Here is a 21,378-nt window from a genome sequence, read left to right as displayed (position 1 = left end):
TGATAAATGTTTGTTGCAGTATTGAGCCATGGGAAAAAAATGAGGTGCTCATTTATCAAAATTGTCTTAGCAACCGATTAGAGCTCAGCTTTCATTTTTTCTGAGGCCTTCGAGAAATAAAAGCTAAGCTGTGATTGGTTGCTAAGGGCAACTAAGTGTCACGGTCCCTCCTGTGAGTGAGGTGAGAAGATCGGATAGACTTGCTGCATGTGAGGCTATCTGACAGGTCTCTCTGTGTTGTTCTATGTATGTTGTTGTTTGGTAAGATCTCACCTCTCCTCAGATGCCGCTCGTTATCATTGATGAGGCTCTATTTAGGTCCGCCTCACACTGCTGACCGTGTGGTTGGTTTCTGCTTGGAGTTGCTCGAGCTTGGTTGTATTGAATATCCTGCTTCTCCATACTTCTCTAAGGGCTCTTTCACACCTGCGTTCTTTTCTCCTGGCATAGAGTTCCGTCGTCGGGGCTCTATGCCGGAAGAATCCTGATCAGGATTATCCCCATGCATTCTGAATGGAGAGAAAACCGTTCAGGATGCATCAGGATGTCTTCAGTTCAGGACCGGAACGTTTTTTGGCCGGAGAAAATACTGCAGCATGCTGCGCTTTTTGCTCCGGCCAAAAATCCTGAACACTTGCCGCAAGGCCGGATCCGGAATTAATGCCCATTGAAAGGCATTGATCCGGATCCGGCCTTAAGCTAAACGTCGTTTCGGCGCATTGCCGGATCCGACGTTTAGCTTTTTCTGAATGGTTACCATGGCTGCCGGGACGCTAAAGTCCTGGCAGCCATGGTAAAGTGTAGTGGGGAGCAGGGGAGCAGTATACTTACCGTCCGTGCGGCTCCCGGGGCACTTCAGAGTGACGTCAGGGCGCCCCACGTGCATGGATGACGTGATCGCATGGCACGTCATCCATGCGCATGGGGCGCTCTGAGATCATTCCGGAGTGCCTCGGGAGCCGCACGGACTGTAAGTATACCGCTCCCCCGCTCCCCATTACTACTATGGCAACCAGGACTATAATAGCGTCCTGGCTGCCATAGTAACACTGAACGCATTTTGAAGACGGATCCGTCTTCAAATGCTTTCAGTTCACTTGCATTTTTTCCGGATCCGGCGTGCAATTCCAGCAAGTGGAGTACACGCCGGATCCGGACAACGCAAGTGTGAAAGAGGCCTTGTTTTCTTCTCTGTTTGTTATTCCTTGGTGTGTGTTATTTCTAGGTCTCAGGGAGACGCGGGTTCCTTCATCTTGGGGGGGGGGGGAAGCAGTCTCGTCTCCAGCTCCCTATTCTAGGGCTTGTCAGTTTGAGCAGGGCTTTAGGTATAAGGCGTATGGGTATTTCCACCTTCAGGATCTGCTCATACTGGCAGGAGTTAGGGAAAGGCCTAGGGATTACTAGGCGGTCACATCCCTCTTCTTTAGTTTTAAGAGGCCTAGATGGTTATACTTACATTGTTGTGTGTATTTGGTGTTTTCCCCTCCCTATTAACCGTGACACTAAGACAGTTTTACTGTTGTTTTGAAAAATGAGGCCCATGGTTTTTGAATTGGTATGCATGTTTACTGCTGCATTACCAGCCGTGATTCTCTGTGCAGTTGGTGACGGTGGTTTGACCTCTTGAAATTGTGTCAGCTGGTAACACAAAGACTGCTGCATTTTGCTAATGTTTTGGGGGGGGGGGGGGGGTTTGCTTAAAAAACTAAAAATTGCAACAACAAAATACATAAGAAAACGCCCTCAGGTATTGGTTGGGAAGTTCTATCAATTCATAAGCGCAATTCATTTTTACTAAGGCTTCGTTCACATCACCGTTCAGCCGTTCCCTTCTCCTGCTCCGTTTAGGAGCAGGAGAATGGAAAGGACGGAGAAGGCACATATCTGAGCCAAACGGAGCCCTTAGGACCCCATAATGAGGTCTATTATGTTTCCGCTCAGAAGATGATTTTGAAGCGGAGACAAAAGTCCTGCATGCACAACTTTTGTCTCCGCTCCAAAATCATCTTCTGAGCAGAAACCTAACGGACCCCATTATAATATATGGGGTCCTTAGGCTCTGTTTGGCTCAGTTATATGCCTTCTCCGCCCTTTCCATTCTTCCAGCCCCTAACTCTCCTTCTTGATTGACAGGGCCAAGCGAGATGACTATGCAGGACCCTGGTCTTGTCTATCAAGAAGAAGGTCTTTAGACAGGCTTCCATCTATAAGCACAAGCTCCCTACAAATTCGGCGAATGGGGAGTAGAGTTTCATCATATCATTGATACGATTATAAACTACAGTCGACTAAAAAAATAAGATTGTTAGGTCACTGCGGTACATGAACTGGGGTGAAAGAGCCTCTGTACAGGGGAGACTAGAGAGTCACTTTAAGACTATAGCTAAGCTTAGAAAAAAGGATAGTTCTATTGCCTGATGATATCTTCACTGAAGTAAAGGACCATTAAAGTTTCAGGGATACAACCTGGGATATTCTCCCCCAATTACCTTCATATTAAAGGGGTTCTCCAGGATCAGAGCTGAACCCGGACATATCCACGTTTTCACCCATGCAGCCCCCCTGACATGATCTTCGGAACATTTCATGCTTTTTCTGGAGCTCCAGTGACGTACCGGGCTCTCCATGGGTAAAGCAAGGCGGAGGCTTCTGCCTAGCAGTAAGCCTGGTGATGTATCCAGACACTAATGGGCGGGCTTTAGCGCTGCCCTAGCTTGTAAAACTGAAAACGGTTAGGGAAGCTATAAACCCCGCCCATCAGTGCTGGTGACGTCACCGGGGACACTGCTAGGTGGAAGTCTCCACCTAGCAATGTAAAAGATATAAACAAACAGCCCTTGCCCTGCGTGGTACAGCAAGAAATGTTCCGATGCTCAGAGGGCTTGCTTGGGTGAAAATGGGGATGAGTCCGGGTTCAGCTCTGAACCTGGACAACCCCTTTAAATTACAAGTGATAATTTGGCAAGTTTGAATTTTTATTATCCATCACCTAACAGAAGCTTAACTAAAATAAAATCTGTTGGATGTGTCATTCGAGCTATGTTACATGGTATATAGCAGTGGTAGTCTCTCTGGGGCATTACGTGACAATGTCTTCAAGGCTATATATATTCCCTAAGTACAGTAAGTATGGAAGGAGTCTTGGATTTCTGATGTAAGACAACAGGAGTAAAACACAACAGTGTGCTTCTGAAGAAGCTAACCATTCCATACACAACAGATAACACATACTGACTTTCTAGTTTAGACTTATGGGGGCAGCAATTTAATGCCCCCATGAATATCACTTATGCTTGAAGAATACCAACTACTCATAGTAAATGGATAATATTAAATCTCAGTACATATTAAGGAAATTCTTAAAAAGCATGATGATATTATCCACCATATAGCTCTCCATATTTTAGTCATCCAAGTGAAGATATTTTATTAATTAAAAGAGACTCTGCCACCAGTGACCTCCCTTATCAAACAGTTTGCATAGGCACATAACTGTGTTTCACCTGATTAAAACGCCGTTTTTCTTTCGTTGATCCTAAGGCTCTGTTCGAGTTATAACCCTTTTTATTAATATGCAAATTAGGGTGTCACCACTGCTCTTATAGCACCCAGGATCGAATCCTTCCTGTAGCCAGCCCCTCCCAGACTGTGTTGACTGACGGGGCTAGGCAGTAGAAAAACAGTGAGGGAGGAGTTGGTCACAGAAAGGGCGGAGCTTGGGTGCAACAAGAGCAGTGGTCATGCCCTCATTGCACCAAAGGCATAAAAGAATAAGTATCATAACTCGGGTACACAGCCTCGGATCAACAAAAGAGCAGCTTTTTAATCAGGTGACCCACAGCTATGTGTCTATGCAAACAGTTGGATAGGGAGGTCGCTGGTGACAGATAACACTAAACCTGGAAACGAATGAGAAAAGTTAACACAAATTATAGTTGCCTTCATGATTTGTCAGTCAATAGCATTTTCCGCAGGACCCTGAAAAAATTGTCTTAAAAGGTTAATCTTTTCCATTTTAAGATAGTGAGTGACTGAGGGGCAGGGTTTAAAAAAGAGCAGTGGCCTATTGCAGACATGGCACAGATGGGAGGCTCCTGCTCCTGCCAGCTGTCATACAGCCAGTCACAGGACAGTGAGGGGGAGGGGGTCGTGCCTGTCTAGGACAGAGATGTATTTTTATATTTCTCAGTTTTATTTGTAATATAGGACAAAATAGGATCAAAGGACAGGAGAAGATTAAAGGAGAAAGGGCTCAGATATTTTAATATTTTAAGCATTTTCTCTGTTTAGTGTGTGTTGAAGACGATCATCAATCAACTATTTACTGCACCACCTGATTTATAAACTGCACCTTTAATTTTTATGCAATTTTCTAGATCAATGATAATGTTTGGGCTCTACATTTTTGGGTATTCACAGTGAAATTCTTCTGGCGTATACGTCCAATATGTCCATAAACTATCATTAGGGTTCCCTTTAATATACTGTGGTTTGATAATAATTTGGGAGTGGTTTCATTATAACTTTACAAGGTTGCAGGGAAACTGTAAGGAATTTTGCTGATAAACTGGACCTAGCTACAACATAACGCCCTTTACACAGACCGAGGCTCAGGACAATTATCATTCTTATGGGTAAATGTGTCTCTGATCCCAATATTTGCTCGGTCATCCAGTGATCGCATCTTTCATATAGCCCATAGAATCACAATTTGCTGGCAGCAGATCTGTGGAAACAGGGATGGGCTGCCAGAAAACAATGAATATCTACATGGACGAGCAATCACAGTAGCAATCGTTCATCTCCATACAGATTGCTCAATGTCAGGAAATTATCTAAAACATTTGGTTCATTCCTGATAATTGCCTGGACGTTGCCCCATGTAAAAGGGCCTTTAGTTTCAGAATTCAGCTGTTATTGTTGTAATCTTGCCATGGAAAGATCATTATTCTAAAAATGTGATGGATCCATATAAAGACTAATAAAGGACAGCTCAGCAGGCAATTATCGCGAACAAACAGTCACAGGAGGTGAGAGCAGCATTTACATGCAGCATTCATCTCCTTTGTATGAGGAAGAACAATCGCCAATGCATTCACTCGTCCCCCATAGAAAGTCATTGTTTCTGGACAATCTGCAGCCCAGAAACTATGCTTTTACCCGATGAATGAGTTTGGTGATTGGTGGGACATTTACAACGGTCAATTATTGGGAACGTGCATTCCTAGGAATGTTCCTTCCCAATAACTGTCCTGATTGTTGGCCAGTGTAAGGGGGATTTACTTGTATATCAATATTTCATGTTTTATCTCATTTTAGGAACTTATTTTGTTTTTTCGGGGCCAAAAATACACAAACTGGCAAAGCCTGCACCATAACTGCATAGCCCTGGTCATGATCACCCTGTCCATAATCGACAATAGATAAGAATCATTATGTCTCTTCTAGCGCCTGGTATAATTATTTTATTACCATTTTTTATCAATTGTAACTAATTACAATAAATCTCCCCAACTATTCCGATCAGGGGGTAAATCTTTCCATCTATGTCCAGTATTTCAGTAGTTCTGCTTGACTTTAGATTAAACAGGAGGTGCACTTCAAGGGTAAGTTAATCATAAGCAGAAAACCCCCAGAAGCTTCCTTGCGCCTGCTTCTCGCTCTCCTTTGACATTCTTTTCTATATCTGTCACACTGTAGATAAAGCTAATCCAGCTGCTTTCTATAACTGTACTGCTACAAACATGGATTTCACAAAGGCCCTTCTTTAGACTTCATCACTATTAACCCTTTACTTGCCAGGCAGTTGTGATACAGCTCTGATACATGCAGATGAAATGCAAAATATAAGGGTACTACCTTCTGGGTCGAGAAGCTTTTCAATTCCCAAGTGTTTTTTGGCAGTGGTGAACGCATGCTCGAGCCTTCCAAGTTGGGAGAGTTTGGTGACGTCTTCCCATTTGAACAGATTTGGTCTGAAATGAAATATATTCAATACTTATGAGATACATCAATAAACATTCTTACAAGAAGATGAATATACTTTTGGAAATTTGGATTTCTAATAAGCAACGATCAATAGTACGTTAGGGGTATGGCCGCAGGTGGCAGAGATGCTGCAGATTTTTCGCAAAGGATTTACGTGCAGAAGATCTGCAGCATGTAGAAAGGAAGCAAAGTGGATGAAATTTAAAAATAAAACTGAAAAAACTTATCCACATTCATTGGAAAATGCCTGCAAGCATCCATCCAAAACCGGACATGCAGAGCGGATTTTAACCAAGCGCCGTACATGTATGCACTTGGTGTGGGGCTTTAATCCTTAGTGCAGTACATATTATGTGCCGAAAAAAGACAAAAAAGGAAAATAAACTGCTCACGACAACCAAAACGATCAGCACAAAATAGGAACCCCATTTTAAGAATTCACTCAGGTATCACATTGCATATTTAAAGCATAAGGAACTAAAGTTTGAAAGAAAAAAAATAGTTTTTTTGCAGACCATATGCGGAACTATTCATTTTAATGGGTCCGCCCCCCAAAAAAGAAGGAAGTTACTCCGTGTGCATTCCTTTTCCGTATGTCCGTTTCGCAAAGAAATAAAACATGTCCTATTATTGGCCGCATTATGGGCAAGGATAGTACTGTTCTATGCAAAATAAGAAATGCACACAGACAGTAAAATACATATGGTCGTGTGCATGAGCCATAAAAAAGAAAAAAAAATTGCTAAAAAACATTAATAAAGTAAATGTGCCACATAAAAAAACATTGCAAAAATTATTTTGGTAGTCCAACAAATACAAAAAGTTACAACCACCACATGCACTAACTCACAAAAAAATGTCTGGTCATTAAGGCCTTTTCAGGCCTAGTCATTAAAAGGTTAAATCTGGAGGCTGTCAATTTATGCTGTGGATTTCATCACGGATTTAATTCTCTGCAATACAGAGGGTAAAATCTGTGGCAAATCTGCTTGTATATCATGTGGATTAGGCCTCATGCACACGAACGCATTTTGCTTTAGTGTCCGTTCCGTTTTTTATGTGGATAGGATGCGGACCCATTCATCTCCATGGGTCCGCCAAAAATGTGGACAGCACACCGTGTGCTGTCTGCATTTGTATGCCCGTTCTGTAGCCTTACGCAACATGTCCTATTCATGTCCGTTTTACAGACAAGGATAGGCATTGTTACAATGGATCCGCAAAAAAAAAAAAAAACGCAATACGGATCTCAAATGAACGTCATCCGTATTTTTTTGCGGACCACAAAACACATACGTATGAATGTAGCCTTAGGGCTTATTCACACAACTGTGTGAAGCCCGTATTGCGGACCGCATTTGCGAATCCGCAATACACGGGTCCCGTTCCATGGCCATTCCGCATCACGGATGCGGACCCATTCATTTCAATGGGTCCGCAAATCTGGAGATGCGGAACGGAACACTACTAGTGCTTTCTGAGGTTCCGTTCCGTGCTTCCGCACCGCAAAAAGATAGAGCTTGCGCTATATTTTTGCAGAACGGAGGGATCGTGGACCCATTAAAGTGAATGGGGCCGCGATCCCTATGCGGCTGCCACACGGCAGGTGCCCGTGCTTAGCGGACCGCAATTTGCGGTCCACAGCATGGGCCTGGGCTTCACACGGTTGTGGCTTTTCCACAACAAATTTCAAGTAATCTGATTAATGCAATGTCCAAAGCAACTCATTACAAGAATAATGCATGTGCAGGGGGTGACATGAATTGCCTGTGCCCCAATGCAGAACCAGAAATACTATGGGGGAGATTTATCAAACTGGTGTGAAGTAGAACTGGCTTAGTTGCCATAGTAACCAATCAGATTCCACCTTTCATTTTTCACAAGCTCCTTTGAAAAATGAAAGGCGGAATCTGATTGGTTGCTATGGGCAACTAAGCCAGTACCACTTTACACCAGTTTGATAAATCTCCCCCTATATTCCTAATCCTAAAACATCAGATTGATAATAGTAAAGTCTTGCGCCAACAGGATCAAAGGTCCTTTTACACTACCCCCTTGTCAGATTATTGGGGACAAACATTCCTACAAATGCATGTTCCATGCTGCTGATCCTATGATGAACGAGCGAAACATTAGTTCATTGGGTGACACATTCTTTCAAGTGAACACCCAAATCATGGTTCCTGGGCAGCAGACCATGCAGTGTAAACAGCGATCTGCTGCCCAGAAACATTGAATGTGTAGGAGGACGTGCGATATCAGTGGCCATCAGTGTTCCCATACACTGGAGGAGATTGCTGTACGTAAATGCAGCTCTTCACCTCCACTGGCAAGCGGGCAGTTGTCAGGAAAAAAACGCTTTCTTCTCGACAATCGCTTTCTCCATCGGGCAGTGTAAAGGGGCCTTTAGACTATCAATTGATTTACTGATTTTCCTAACTCTTACATAATAGAAACATAGAATGTGTCAGGCGATAAGAACCATTTGGCCCATCTAGTCTGCCCAATATACTGAAGACTATGAATAGCCCCTGGCCCTATCTTATATGAAGGATGGCCTTATGCCTATCCCATGCATGCTTAAACTCCTCCACTGTATTTGCAGCTACCACTTCTGCAGGAAGGCTATTCCAGGCATCCACTACTCTCTCAGTAAAGTAATACTTCCTGATATTACTTTTAAACCTTCAAATGACTGTCTCACTGCGTCCCACCTCAGCAGCGATGGCGCGTTGTGAGAGTCCCTGCATATGCAGTTCAACAACCCGACCACGTTAAAAAAGGGAGATTTTTTTTGCCTTTGCCATCACAACATGTGACTACCTGACAGAAAATGACAATGAATCCACATCTTTGCACAGATTTGGCCTTTTAAAAGGCATGTGGTCCTAAACTTTGGATCAGCTGAAAAACAGACTGTTTCAGTTTAATCGTTATTTTCAATAAATTGAATGCTCAAAAAATGTTTTGTCTCCCTCCCATTTCTTCTTGTTGCATGCTGAAGCTCTACTTGGAACCTTGTTAAGATCCAACAATGTAAAATATGATTTTTTTGCCATTTTTTAAGTGGTCTTAAACTTTTGACTATATATATATATATATATATATATATATATATATATATATATATTGTAGACAGCAGCACTCCAATTGAAAAGTCAGGTGCTAAATTCTCAAAATCTCGGGTAACTACATTATGACATTTTGTCGCCCCAATGTCGCGCGACAATTTTTATAATGCTAATCTATTGTGTCGCACTGAAACATGCGACATGCTACGACTGCGACACAAAAAGTAGCAAAAATCCATCCAAGATGGATTTTTCTGCGACTGTTGCGTCGCAGTATGTCAAATGTCGCAGTGCGACACCATGGACTATCATAAAAATTGTCGTGCAAAATCAATGTCGTGCGACACATGTCGTCGTGTAGCCCTAGCCTAAATGGGAAGAAAATAGGGAAACCACAATAATCAGGCATCATATGGAACAAGGTGACCCAATGCTAGAGCTTCAGTACAAACTTTCTAGTTTAATTTATATTACCAAATGTCCCTTGTGACATTATATAGCAAGCAATGACGACATGGCAAACTGTGACCATTAAACCAAGGAGGTAAAAATAAAACTTCTCAACAGGTGTCACCTACTTGTGCCGATGCAACAGAGCATTGAATGCGAGGCCATCTGTCCAACTGGTGGTGAAATTTAACACGTTGACATCTTGATTATAGGGTCTTGTTGATTGCCTGATCCAGCTCAGAAGAATCTTCTCACTGTTTGTCTGTTGTAGGTCTGACATAATGGCCTTCATGACATCTTTCACCTGGCAAGTAAGCAGTAGGAGTAGTTACTTAAGAAGGTCATCGACAAGTCTATCACGTGTCCTCTGTATGGTACTGAAGTGAAGCAATCAGCTCAACTAATGGCCAGGACCATCACCTAGCTGGCAAATTTAGCCTAACAGCGAGCAGATTTACGAAGCATATGACATTTATTTTTATTATATTGTGCTCAGGAAAAGTCTTAGAAATAATGAGAATCTTCAATGTTCTCCCACAGCCTTCCTTTGGTATGTAAAGCCTGGACTGCTGCTGTATATCGCTAAAAGGTATATAAGCATGGTATTCTCTATCTTCCATGAAACAGGGTTAGTGACCATCAGTGCAGTAGTCATCAGATAGAAAAAAGACAAGTGGTTCAACAAAGATTATTATGAAGAGGCAATGACCAGTCCATCAGAAAAGACAAATAAAGCATAGGTAAAAAAAAGCAAAGGTCCTTCTAGACAGCCCAATGCAGACGAGCGTCAAGGATTGGCACTCGATGGAACCTGTGTGGGGGATGAATGATCACTACTAGGATCATTCATCTCCCATGCACTTTACATTATGTCACCAACACAAGCAATAAAACATTTGATCAGCTGATCAATGGCCATGCATGAGCCCTAACTGCTGTTCTTTTTAGACGTCTTCCACTGATATCTATAATAGAGAAGATTTAGAATTTCTATAGTAATGTAAATATATATTAAAGTTACAGAACATCAAGCGCTAGCATTTTGATATATACATTGTGTTAAAATTCTGGCTCTGCAAACAGCTACAAAATATATAGTGGAGCAAGGACCTGTCGGAGCGCTTGCAAGATTGTCCTTGTGTTGCCATAAGGATGAGTTGACCTCAACAAAACTCAATAGAACTATGTGTATCCTTGCAGCAGTTCACGAGGACAGACGCCCTGACAACAACTTGCACCCCACACATATTGTAGCTGCTTGTAGAGGCAGAATCTTAATACACTGGGGCAAATTTACTAAACCTGTAGATGTATGCTGGATGATAAATCTGGTGGAGCCCTAGAAATGTTTCTCTATACCAAGTATAGGTTGGCTTACTTTGATAAAGAATTGTATGCCAGAATTGTTGGACAATAAAGGTGCAAAATGTTGCTTAATGGACCCACCCGTTTCCTGCAAGCCACACCCCTTCCCATAAGACCCAGCCCCTTTTCAAGTGAGTCGTAAACTTTGTTGAAACTATAGTTGTGCCAAATTACTCTAGTTTGCATCGCTTTTTAGACAGATTCTAGGAGCAGACACATTAGTAAATCTGGGCCAATGTACATGACCAAATGTCAGCACTTGATGTGCCGACCCTTTGTAGAATATATTTACATTAAATGGGTTTTTCGAGATCGATGCGGGCCAGAAACCTGGGACTCCCACCGATCAACTCCTGTGCCTTCTCGCAGCTTAGCCTAGGCCATGTGGCGTCACGTCCACATGGCCTAGGTGCAGCTCAGTGCCATTGAAGTAAATGGGGCCGAGCTGCAATACCAAGCACAGCCACTGTACAAAGTATGGCGCTATACTTGGTAAGCTGTGAGAGGGCCACAGTGCTCACAGAAGCGCCTTCTCAAGCAGCTGACCGGCAGGGGTCCCGTATGTCGGACACCCGCCGATCAGAAATAATCACCTAAACAGAAGATAGGTCATCAGTTAAAAAGTCTCAGAAAACTCCTTTAATATGAAACTTCAAAGACAAAGGAGGGAAACTTTATACAGATGTTTTCTCAATACTCTAGTCTTGAGAGGAATATCGTGAGCCTACTCTGTGAGATGATCGGGGAAAAAGCACCTTCACCTTTTAATTTTACCACCACGTTCATTCCACATTTATCTATCCTCATACACACCATGCAATGCAACAGCTTCCACCACCTTTTCTACATGAACATGGACAATAAGGATGGACAATATCCTTAATCCAAAATGAAGCAAATCTCTGTGCCAGAAAATAAGGCATCAAACTGCAAATGACTAATCTGCATATTTATCATTTAAAGGGGTTCACTCACTAAGGTGACCTAATAAAATAGAAAAACACCTCCCCAGTAGTAGTTAACCGATTGCTGATAAACTGGATACATTGCTATGTAGGTCCTACGACTACTAGATTGTCTAACATGTGCTAAAATATATTCTTATCACAAAGAATTATAAACAGCAAATCAACAAATAAATGGATCTAACGAGGAACATCTGTATGCTATTTGTATGGAATTTGTGTGGGTTTCCTCCAGGTACTCGGATTTCTTCCCACACTTCAAAAACATAATGATAGTTTAATAGGCCCTGATATAAAACGGACTTTGATTTATTACAATCTCTGCACCGCAAAATACACGTACACTTCATAAACAGCACAAAACAAATAAAAGACTAAGGGCCCGTTCACACGACAGCGTGAAGTCCGTGCCCATGCTGTGGACCACAAATTGCGGTCCGCAATGCATGGGCACCGACCATGGGCCAGCCGCATGGGGATGGTGGACCCATTCACTTGAATGGGTCCGCGATCCCTCCGTTCTACAAAAAGATAGAGCATGCTCTATCTTTTTGCGGTGCGGAGGCACGGAACGGAACCCCAGGAAGCACTCCGTAGTGCTTCCGTAGGGTTCCGTTCCACACCATTCCGAATCTCCGGATTTGCGGACCCATTGAAGTGAATGGGTCCGCATCTGTGATGCGGAATGCACATGGAACGGTGCCCGTGTATTGCGGATCTGCAAATGCGGTCCGCAATACGGCAACGGGCAGCACACGTTCGTGTGAACGAGCCCTAAAAAGGTAAAGCATTTCACCTGCCAGTGGAGAATGATGCTCCATATTAAACCAAGGGTGAGCTTATGGTTTCCGTCAACAATGTCTGTACCACCAATGTTCACCAACTCCACCTGAAGAAAAACACAGGTAATTTTATTTAAGGCAAGTAGATACGAGTGTGGCATCAGACTTTACTAATATTAGTACTATGTTAAAGGGGATGGCAGGACATGACTTTTTTTTTTTTTACTATTTTTTACAGAAACTTGTTGCAAATGCTAAAAAAAAACAAAAAAAAACAAAAAACAAACAATTTACACATAGGATTTTAATAAAAAAAAAAAAAAAAACACTACAGCTCTTGGCCACATGACATAGGTGCTTTTAAAGGAGTTGTCCAGGACTTACACATTGATAAGCTATCCTAAGGATAGGTCAACAATATCGGATCTGTAGGGTTCTCTGGCCAATTAGCAGTTTGACAAGCACAGTGCTGTACACCTGAATGTACACACCAATCCTATCACCAGAACGGGACCGAGCTTCAGAAAGGCCACGGACATGACATCACAGGCTGAGGAAGAGGCCACAACCTTTACCCAAGTGCTATAGCCCCCTCCAACAGCAGATCACCAAGAATGTCATGAGTTGGAACCCCACCAATTCAATACTGATGACTTATCTGGAGAATAGGTCACCATTATTTAAAAGTTTTATCTCATTACAACAAGATACATTGGACAGGGGATACGTGTCTGATTGCTTGGAGCCCGTGTTCCCCTGTTTGAATGAAGCAGCAGATACGCATGCACGTCCACCACCCCAACAACTCTATAGGTGGAGATATAAGTATAGGCATTTGGCTATCTATTTCGCTCAACAGAGCTGAAAGGAGTGGTAGCGCACATGCGTGTCTGCTGCTTCAGTGAATGGTAACCAGGCCCTCATTCTTCTTCAAACCCCCACCAACCAGACACTTAACCCCTATCCTTGAGATAGCTTCTTGTGATGGGACAACGCCTTTAAGTCCCTGACAACCTCTTTAATGACAGCGGATGCAGTCGTTATATATATCGCCAGTTGTAATGGGGGTTCCTGGATTAAAAGAAAGTTTTACTTCTGCACCATTCTCATCCATGGACTGTGTCTAGTATTACAGTCTATCTGTCTTCAAGTGAATGGGGCTGGGCTGCAATACCAGACACAGTCCAAGGGGAAAAGCTCCTACTGCGCCTTGTATTGTTTATCCGCATCTGGAGCTCATTTCTATTAAAAATGATTCAAGAAAAAGAAACATCTATGTCCCGGAAACGTCTACAATAAAAACAAGCAAAATGTAATTGAAATAGTAAAGAGAAACTTACATTGTTCTGATGTAAAATTTGCAGCACTCTGTTGACATTGTTCAGAGCGTGAACTCTTGTCGATCCACGCTCCTTTGGCTAGATTTAAAAAGAAGAAAAGTAATGTCAGCAGATTACATTTTTCAATATAGTTTACAATACTACCCATGAAAGTTTCAGACTGCGGTGGACGGTCTCTGAGTTGGACAATTTCTGTGTGCAGAAATTTGGTGAATTACATGATATAATATTTGAAAATAGAGCTAAACTGCAGTCCATTGAGGCTGTAAGATCAAGACCAAAGAAACCGGGTCTAATAGAAGTCCTACCAATATAGCATTTGGGCCCGCACCTTACCAGTGCTATGTGATTGGGCACCACATACCAGGAGAGAAAAGGCTGCCTCCACCCTATTAGGTACCACAAACATACACGGTAAGGTGCGAAGCTATCTTACATCACAGGACAAGAGTGGTGTACCTCCACCACCTGACATGCTGACCGCAGGACATTTTAGGTCATTGCACATACAAGACATATCATTGATAGAGTCAAACAGGATATTAGTGGATCAACCCTAGTGGTAAGTAATAGTAGAGGTAAGTAGTTCTAATTCAGGTTTAAAGGGGTTATCCCATGAGTAATGGAAAAAATAAAAATCAGACATCACATAGAAGATGACAATACCTTTCTATAAAAGCTAGAACCAGCCCTGTAACTCACATGGGTCAAGAGATCTCCCCATTCATTGCTCCAATTGCTCTGCTAGATTATCTTCATTGTCCTTGCGTTTCATCCCTCTCCCTGTAACTGCCACAACAGAACATATGGCTGGTGGCAGTTGAAGATTTAAACTGAACACGTGCGTCCTCCTCAGTAAGAAAAGCAGCAGGTGGCGCTAAACAGACACATTTGATTGAATAGCTCACTGGCTATATTAAATTTTTAATTATATGGAATTACAAAAGTATTCAGATCCAGGTGCTGGTCTGAAAAATGTAGAATATATTTTGGGACACAACCCCTTTGAAGGGATTGTCTTCTGCTGGACCATTGAGATCCATTATTGTGTCAGAGATAGGGACCAACATAGGATCAACTGGTTCTCTAGTGGGCCAGTCTGAACCTGCTGCAAATTTTTAATCCCCTGCACCTGTTTGTTGGGTCTTTAATCTGTTAATGACCATTATAAACCAGTCTGGCTCTCACAGGTCTACAGGACCTGCACAGTAGATTGCATACTCTCCAATGTCCTACAGGCTATCAGAATGCACCTAAGGCTATAGGGGTATTTCTACCAGCTGGTTTTTGGGAGTTCTACTAACGCTTTTATCTAATGGAGGTTAGAATAGCTTTAGTTTAGTAACTTATATGTAGCTCTAACAGAGTAGCTATCCATATGCCAGACCCATATACCTACAGATAATAGGTTCCTTTAAAACATGAATTAGAAGGGTGTTACCATAACTCTTTGTGGGAAACCGTTCCTACCTCTTCTACACAAGATGGAATTATCCTGGGGTTTATCCAACCAATGCACTGCAAAACTATTACAGACATTCCATCCACACCCAAAGCCCCAAAAGGCTCAGCACACAATACAATCTGCAGCTCCGGCATACATACTACATGCAATCAGCCAACGTGTTATGGTAAAAGAGTCCTTTCTGTTGTCATTTCAAACACCGCAATCACAAAAGACTAAAGTATTAGCTAAGGGAAAAATGTCTGCACTGCCCATTTTATAGAGTGACTGGTATAAAAGCTTTGCCCCTCCTCCAAGAAAAAAAATTATAAAAAGGAAGGATTGTTTACTTACATGCCTTGCCTTACATGGGTGGGGAACATTTAGAGAGCAATGGATCTATTTTGATGAGACAGTTATTTACATGGATGAAGGATGGGTGGTATAAACCATCCAGCTCCCACGACTTTCCTTGCAGGTGCAATTTCCGAGATGAACTTTTGAAGACAACACCATTCATTGTAGTGCATGCGAGCACTAAATGTTATCTACATTGAGGGAGTTGTCTGCCTGGTAGGTTTCATCATGCTGGCAAAAACAATACTTTTCTTTGGGGGGTCTACATGTTGGACAGCTACAGAGATATCTGCATTTTTGTTTATATGCAAATGAGCAAGTTGGAGCACCAGAGGACTGGCCAGAGCCCTTGGAGAACTGCTTTTGTAACACCTTTGTACTCTGCACGCTCCCCCCTCTGTGTGCAGCAGAGGGCATTACCAAAGTAGGGAAGGGGGAGTGTGCAAAACATAGGGGCCTTACAACAGCAATGCTTTAAGGACTCAGTCCAGCCCCCTGGTGCTCAAACTTGCTAATTTGAATATAAATTTAAAAAAATCAGATATCTCTGCAGCTTTTTTACATACAGGCAAAAGAAAGGTATCATTTTAATCAGCAGGGAGTATGCCTGGTTTAGTAGGATTCATCATGTTAACAGACGCACTTTATGCTATAGATAAGTATATGGATGTCACAGACGGGGGATGGATTTCCCTGTACGGTCCACAGTTGAGAGCTGCTTATCACCACTGACTCAAGCCAGTACATAGATGGCCATTAATTTATATGGGCACATGTAATACCTCAATATTAGCCAACAGCGACATCATCTCTTTGTTAGGGGTCTCAGGAGTTCTGGAATCAGCAACATGGCTGTGATGAGACAATCTTTTTAAAGGGTCACTAAACCTTCAACCTATCATGTCTTATTTTCTGTGTAGTTAAATGTTAACTATTTATCACGATCGGCGTAACTGTCACATACGTGACACGGAGGGAGGAAAAGAGGGAGGCCCTGCCCTAGTGAGAGGGAAGGTGGTGACCCCTGACTCACCTTGCGGCTGGCGCCTGGCTGCCCTGTCGTCCCTAGACGGGTTCCTCACCCGTACGCCGATCACGTGCCTAAAACCCTGGCTTTCCCTAGGATGAGCCCTAGATAGTGAACAGGGCGGTGGGAACACTAGTCCGCACCACTAGCTCTAAAGGAAAACACCAAGGGGAGGGCAGACAATACAAACTAAACATATAATCCCAGGTGGGCAACAACAGGAGACAACAAAAGCCCAACAGGGATCCGGAGGGTAGCACTCTGGAACAACAACCAGATTCTCAGCTCCAGTGGGTCAGCATAGATGTCCAGGCAGGAAGCTCTATAACTGGCAACAAGAGAAGTGTGAGAGGAGAATATAAGGAGTTTGGGAGTGGCAGACAAGAAACAGCTGAGGAGGAGAAGCTACGGATCCCTGAGTGAGACAAAAAGGATAGCAAGGCAAACACAGAAAACAAACACTAAGAAACACCGTGATCTTTAGACATAGGGCGCGCAGCCACCCGCTGCGACTTCCTGACCCCGGGTATAACGGAGTCAGACGTGGCTCTTGACACCCTCGTGACACTATTGGTGCCCAAGAAAAGCAAGGACATCTCAGCGGACCACGGCTTCTTCAATTCATATGCTTAGTGTTTTATTCCATAAATCCTTACACTAATTGGACGCGTTTCTGCCCATCCAGCCTGGATTTATAGAATAAAACACTAAGCATATGAATTGAAGAAGCCGTGGTCCGCTGAGATGTCCTTGCTATTGGTCTGGAGTTTGCTCTTTTCTCGTGTGGGCACATAAAAGGTCGAGTGCTGATCGTCCCTATTTGGTGCCCAAGAAAAGCCATTTTGGGCTAGGGAGAGACTCATTATAGTCTTCTTTAATAGCAATAACTACAGGAAGTCCTGAAAAATCTCTGTCCCATGATCCCTACTTTATCTTACATCTCATCAGTTCTCAAGAACCATTTCTTGACTTATGTGTGTCAGCAGCTCTTCAACCCAAATCATCCATGCATTATATGGACGGCCATCCATTTGAATGGCTGCCATGTAATGCTACACTTTCCTTCAGTGGCCACTCAAGCTATGGCTTGCCTCGGCAATACCAGCTTCAAGTGAAAAAGAAGTAGTCTTCATGAATCATCCTTTCTTAAAACTACAGAAATGTAGCATCTTCATGCAATTTCAGAAGATACAAGTAACATGTAAATCTTCTGTATTTCTGATGACATATAGTCCAGCATAATTTTCACAGTAAGTTCGGAAATATTGCCAATGAACACATCAGCATTTGCAGAAGAAAGGAAAAGTCTACAATAATGCATAGGAATTGCTAATATATAGATTTCGCTGAATACAAGTAAAAAATGTATTTCTCTTTGATGCCTCTTCCATGTGAAGCTCCTACCTACCAGGCATAAGGCAATCCACATGCTGATATTGTTGGGCATCACTTAGAATGAGGAGACATGTTCGTGCAAGAATTCTCTGTGTAGGCAATATTACACTTTGTATTTTACATGACATTTATGATGCCTTTTCTGTTGATGGAATACATGATTCCCTCGAGACATAATAAGTGATCTTGTCTCATGTGGGAATAGGAAGCGACTTACATCACGCCGACTGTGAAGCACAGTGATCCTATATCTCTTGTTATTTGCATCGCATATAAATCAAGCTGCCCATAGGTATAGAGTTATAGAAGAGCAAAAGTTGTCTGGCTGGCATTTACTCCCCCCCAAGCCTGGCTTGGATGAATGTGCTTGTTAATTTTTATGAAGAAAGGTGGAGCACATGCCAGACACTTCTGAAGCCACTTTTCCAGGACAGAAACACAAATCAACTTTCAAAAATTCCACTACAACTGAACAGATGTTCAAAGGATGTCAAGTATCCAATGCTATGACCAAGTACGCAATAAGTGTCCGAAACGTGTAAGCATTTGTGCAGTGCAACTTAGTTCTTCCATGTGAATTATTTTAAGAACAGATCGATAATTTCAAGTTTTATTCCTGGCTCTGGACTACAGTGTATATTTTGCGTGTCAAAGACATACCCTAAGTGTCTGATACATGTACTCCCTGCCTTTGAGAATAAGATTTATCTCTAGAACAGGGGTCCTTCTGGCCAATGCATCACGTTTCTAAATCTGGATTTCACAAGTTAAGGAACCAGCACAGCCTGTAGCACCATAAACTCAAATGTTTCTGAGGAACCTTGGCCACAATTTCTCAGTCTGGAGGCAGTGGCCTGTGTAACGGGGGTGAGGCAAGACGGAGTTGGGAACCCAGTTCTAGAGATAGGCGTAGAGGTGGGATCTGTATCTACCAGATATTTTTTGGCATATGCTTTAGATATGCCATAAATATCCGAGAGGAGACTACCCTTTTAAAGGGGAGGACAACCCCTGTCCATAAAGGCAGTGCCACCAACTCGCTGAATTATTTCCCTCTGGTAGACATGATGTTCAGTAGACAGTAGGCCATTCATTTTCATGCCAGGTTGGTATTGCTACATTATCGCAGTAGTGGCTGCTGCAAAAGGAAAGTATGGCTACACGTTCCTTCCCTCGCCAATAGCCGATTGCCAGGCAGTAGAGAAGTCAATCATCATTAAATTAGCAGCACCATTTTCACACAGATGGGACCTCTCTTTTATCCAGTCACGTAGCTATACTGGCTGTAGTATTACTTGCTGTATAAACAACACATGTCCCGTGCGTTATTATGTACTGTAACAGCTAAATGCAACTACAAACACCATTTGTGCTGCAAACAACGGCACGCTCTGTCTCTTACTCAAACTGTCTATTCATGTATTACACATATAAACATTCATTTAATAAAAGGAAAACGTCCATCGCTAAGCTGGATTCCAGACAAATCTTTGCATCGGTTATATCCAGGTGAAAAGGTCCACAAAAAGTACAATTTGACTTACGCGTTTTGGATAACAATCCTTAGGCACAGCCTACAGCTGACTGAAAAGAGCAGGGGTCGTCCGCTTTATTTTATATTAATGACATATCCTGAGGTTAGGTCATCAATATCAGATCAGCGAGGAGCCGACTTCCAGCTGTTTTTTTTTTTTTTTTTATATTTTATTTTCCAAAAAAGATTAATGTACAACAGTCTTCCATTTCAATATAAAAGAGATAAAGTGAGAATGCAGAAATGGTTTCATCTCAACCTGTACTAAATTTCCATTTTAATTATTTATAAACCCCCCCTGTCCCTCCCTCTTTTTTTTTTTTTTTTTTTTTTTTTTTTTTTTTTTTTTTTTTCCCTTTCCGCGGGGCTGCCATATCTGCATCTTTAACATTATTATTGTTTCCAATTGCCTCCAATTGCCAGTGGCCCCCCCTTCTCTTCCACAAAACCGCTGTACCCTCATAGACTGTCATTATTTCCAGTTACCCCATATCCGCAGCCAGGCTGCCTTTTTCCGTGCTGTTTGGGCTAGGGTGTGTTCATACTGCCTAACTCTGTTCATCCACTCCAACCACTCCTGAAAACTGGGGTATTTCATGGTGCCCCAGTGTTTCACAATTATTATTTTGGCTAGTGCAATGCCCCGAAACCACAGTATCTGCTCTGTTTTATTTTCGTCTGTCTCTGGGAGTGTACCCAGAATGGCATAATCAATACATGCCTGGTATTTCATTGGGGAAAGATCCTGCAGTTTCCGGAATATTTTTATCCAATATTCATTTATCCCTGGGCATTCCCACAGCAGATGTTTATAATCTCCTCTGTCCTTGTTACATTTATAGCAGTTCTGTTTCCTATCTTTATAAATGGTATGTAATAATGCTGGTGTATAATAAAGACGGTGTATAATTTTCAGAAGAATCCATGCATGAGCGGGTGAGACGGTCGATCTTTTAATGTTTCTGTACACAGTATTCCAGATAATAGGTTCCCCTTTATGTAAATCTCTTTCCCATTTAGCTTCACCCCTAAATGTGATCGTTTTTGTGTATTCATATTTAAACTTAGCGTATATATGTGATATAGAGCTGTTAAATGTCATGTCAAAACAAAAATCTAAAAAAGTGTTCCTTACTATCTTCAAATAATTCTTATTCTCCGTGTATTGTATAGCGTGACGTAATTGTTCATATCGAAATTTATCAATAAATCCTAATATAATGTCTGGTAATATTTCATTTAAGGGCTTAATCAGTCCCTGATGAAAAAATTGTGCAATGAAATATATCCCATTTTTTTCCCAATATTCAGCGTGACCTAATTGCATAACTTGTGATAAGTGTGCGTTCCCCCACAGTGGGGTGTACTGAACTGCCTCAGATATGCCCGTCATATCTCTAATTTGTTGCCAGATATACCCGAGCATTCTACAAAACGGATTTGTTATTGTTTTCTTCTTAAGAATACCGGTTTCAAGAATATGAAAAAGATCCGACCATGGTCTACAATGCTCCCCAAAAAGAAGACAGATGCATTTATTCCTCCGATTCTTAGTGCACCATCTCAGTTGGGCAGCTAAGTAATATCCTTTTAAGAAAGGGATGGACATTCCACCCTCTTCTTTATACAGATACTGAATCTTAATTCTAACTCGTTTGCG

At 42.2% G+C, this 21,378-nt stretch overlaps 1 protein-coding gene across 6 annotated transcripts in view; it reads right to left on the bottom strand.

Moving 5' to 3' along the window:
* LOC122934420 (utrophin-like) overlaps positions 1-21,378 on the bottom strand; it is a 616,199-nt gene that overhangs the window by 515,087 nt on the left and 79,734 nt on the right. For all 6 annotated transcript variants that reach the window (XM_044289868.1, XM_044289864.1, XM_044289866.1 and 3 more), the window contains 4 exons: positions 13,962-14,039; positions 12,636-12,728; positions 9,638-9,813; positions 5,860-5,975 (listed from right to left, as the gene is read on the bottom strand). In XM_044289868.1, the coding sequence (XP_044145803.1) occupies positions 5,860-5,975; positions 9,638-9,813; positions 12,636-12,728; positions 13,962-14,039 (463 nt within the window). The remainder of the gene's footprint in view (positions 1-5,859; positions 5,976-9,637; positions 9,814-12,635; positions 12,729-13,961; positions 14,040-21,378) is intronic.

The sequence above is a fragment of the Bufo gargarizans genome, chromosome 4 (assembly GCF_014858855.1).
Source record: "Bufo gargarizans isolate SCDJY-AF-19 chromosome 4, ASM1485885v1, whole genome shotgun sequence".
Lineage (NCBI taxonomy): Eukaryota > Metazoa > Chordata > Amphibia > Anura > Bufonidae > Bufo > Bufo gargarizans.
This window is presented reverse-complemented; position numbering and strand designations above follow the sequence as displayed.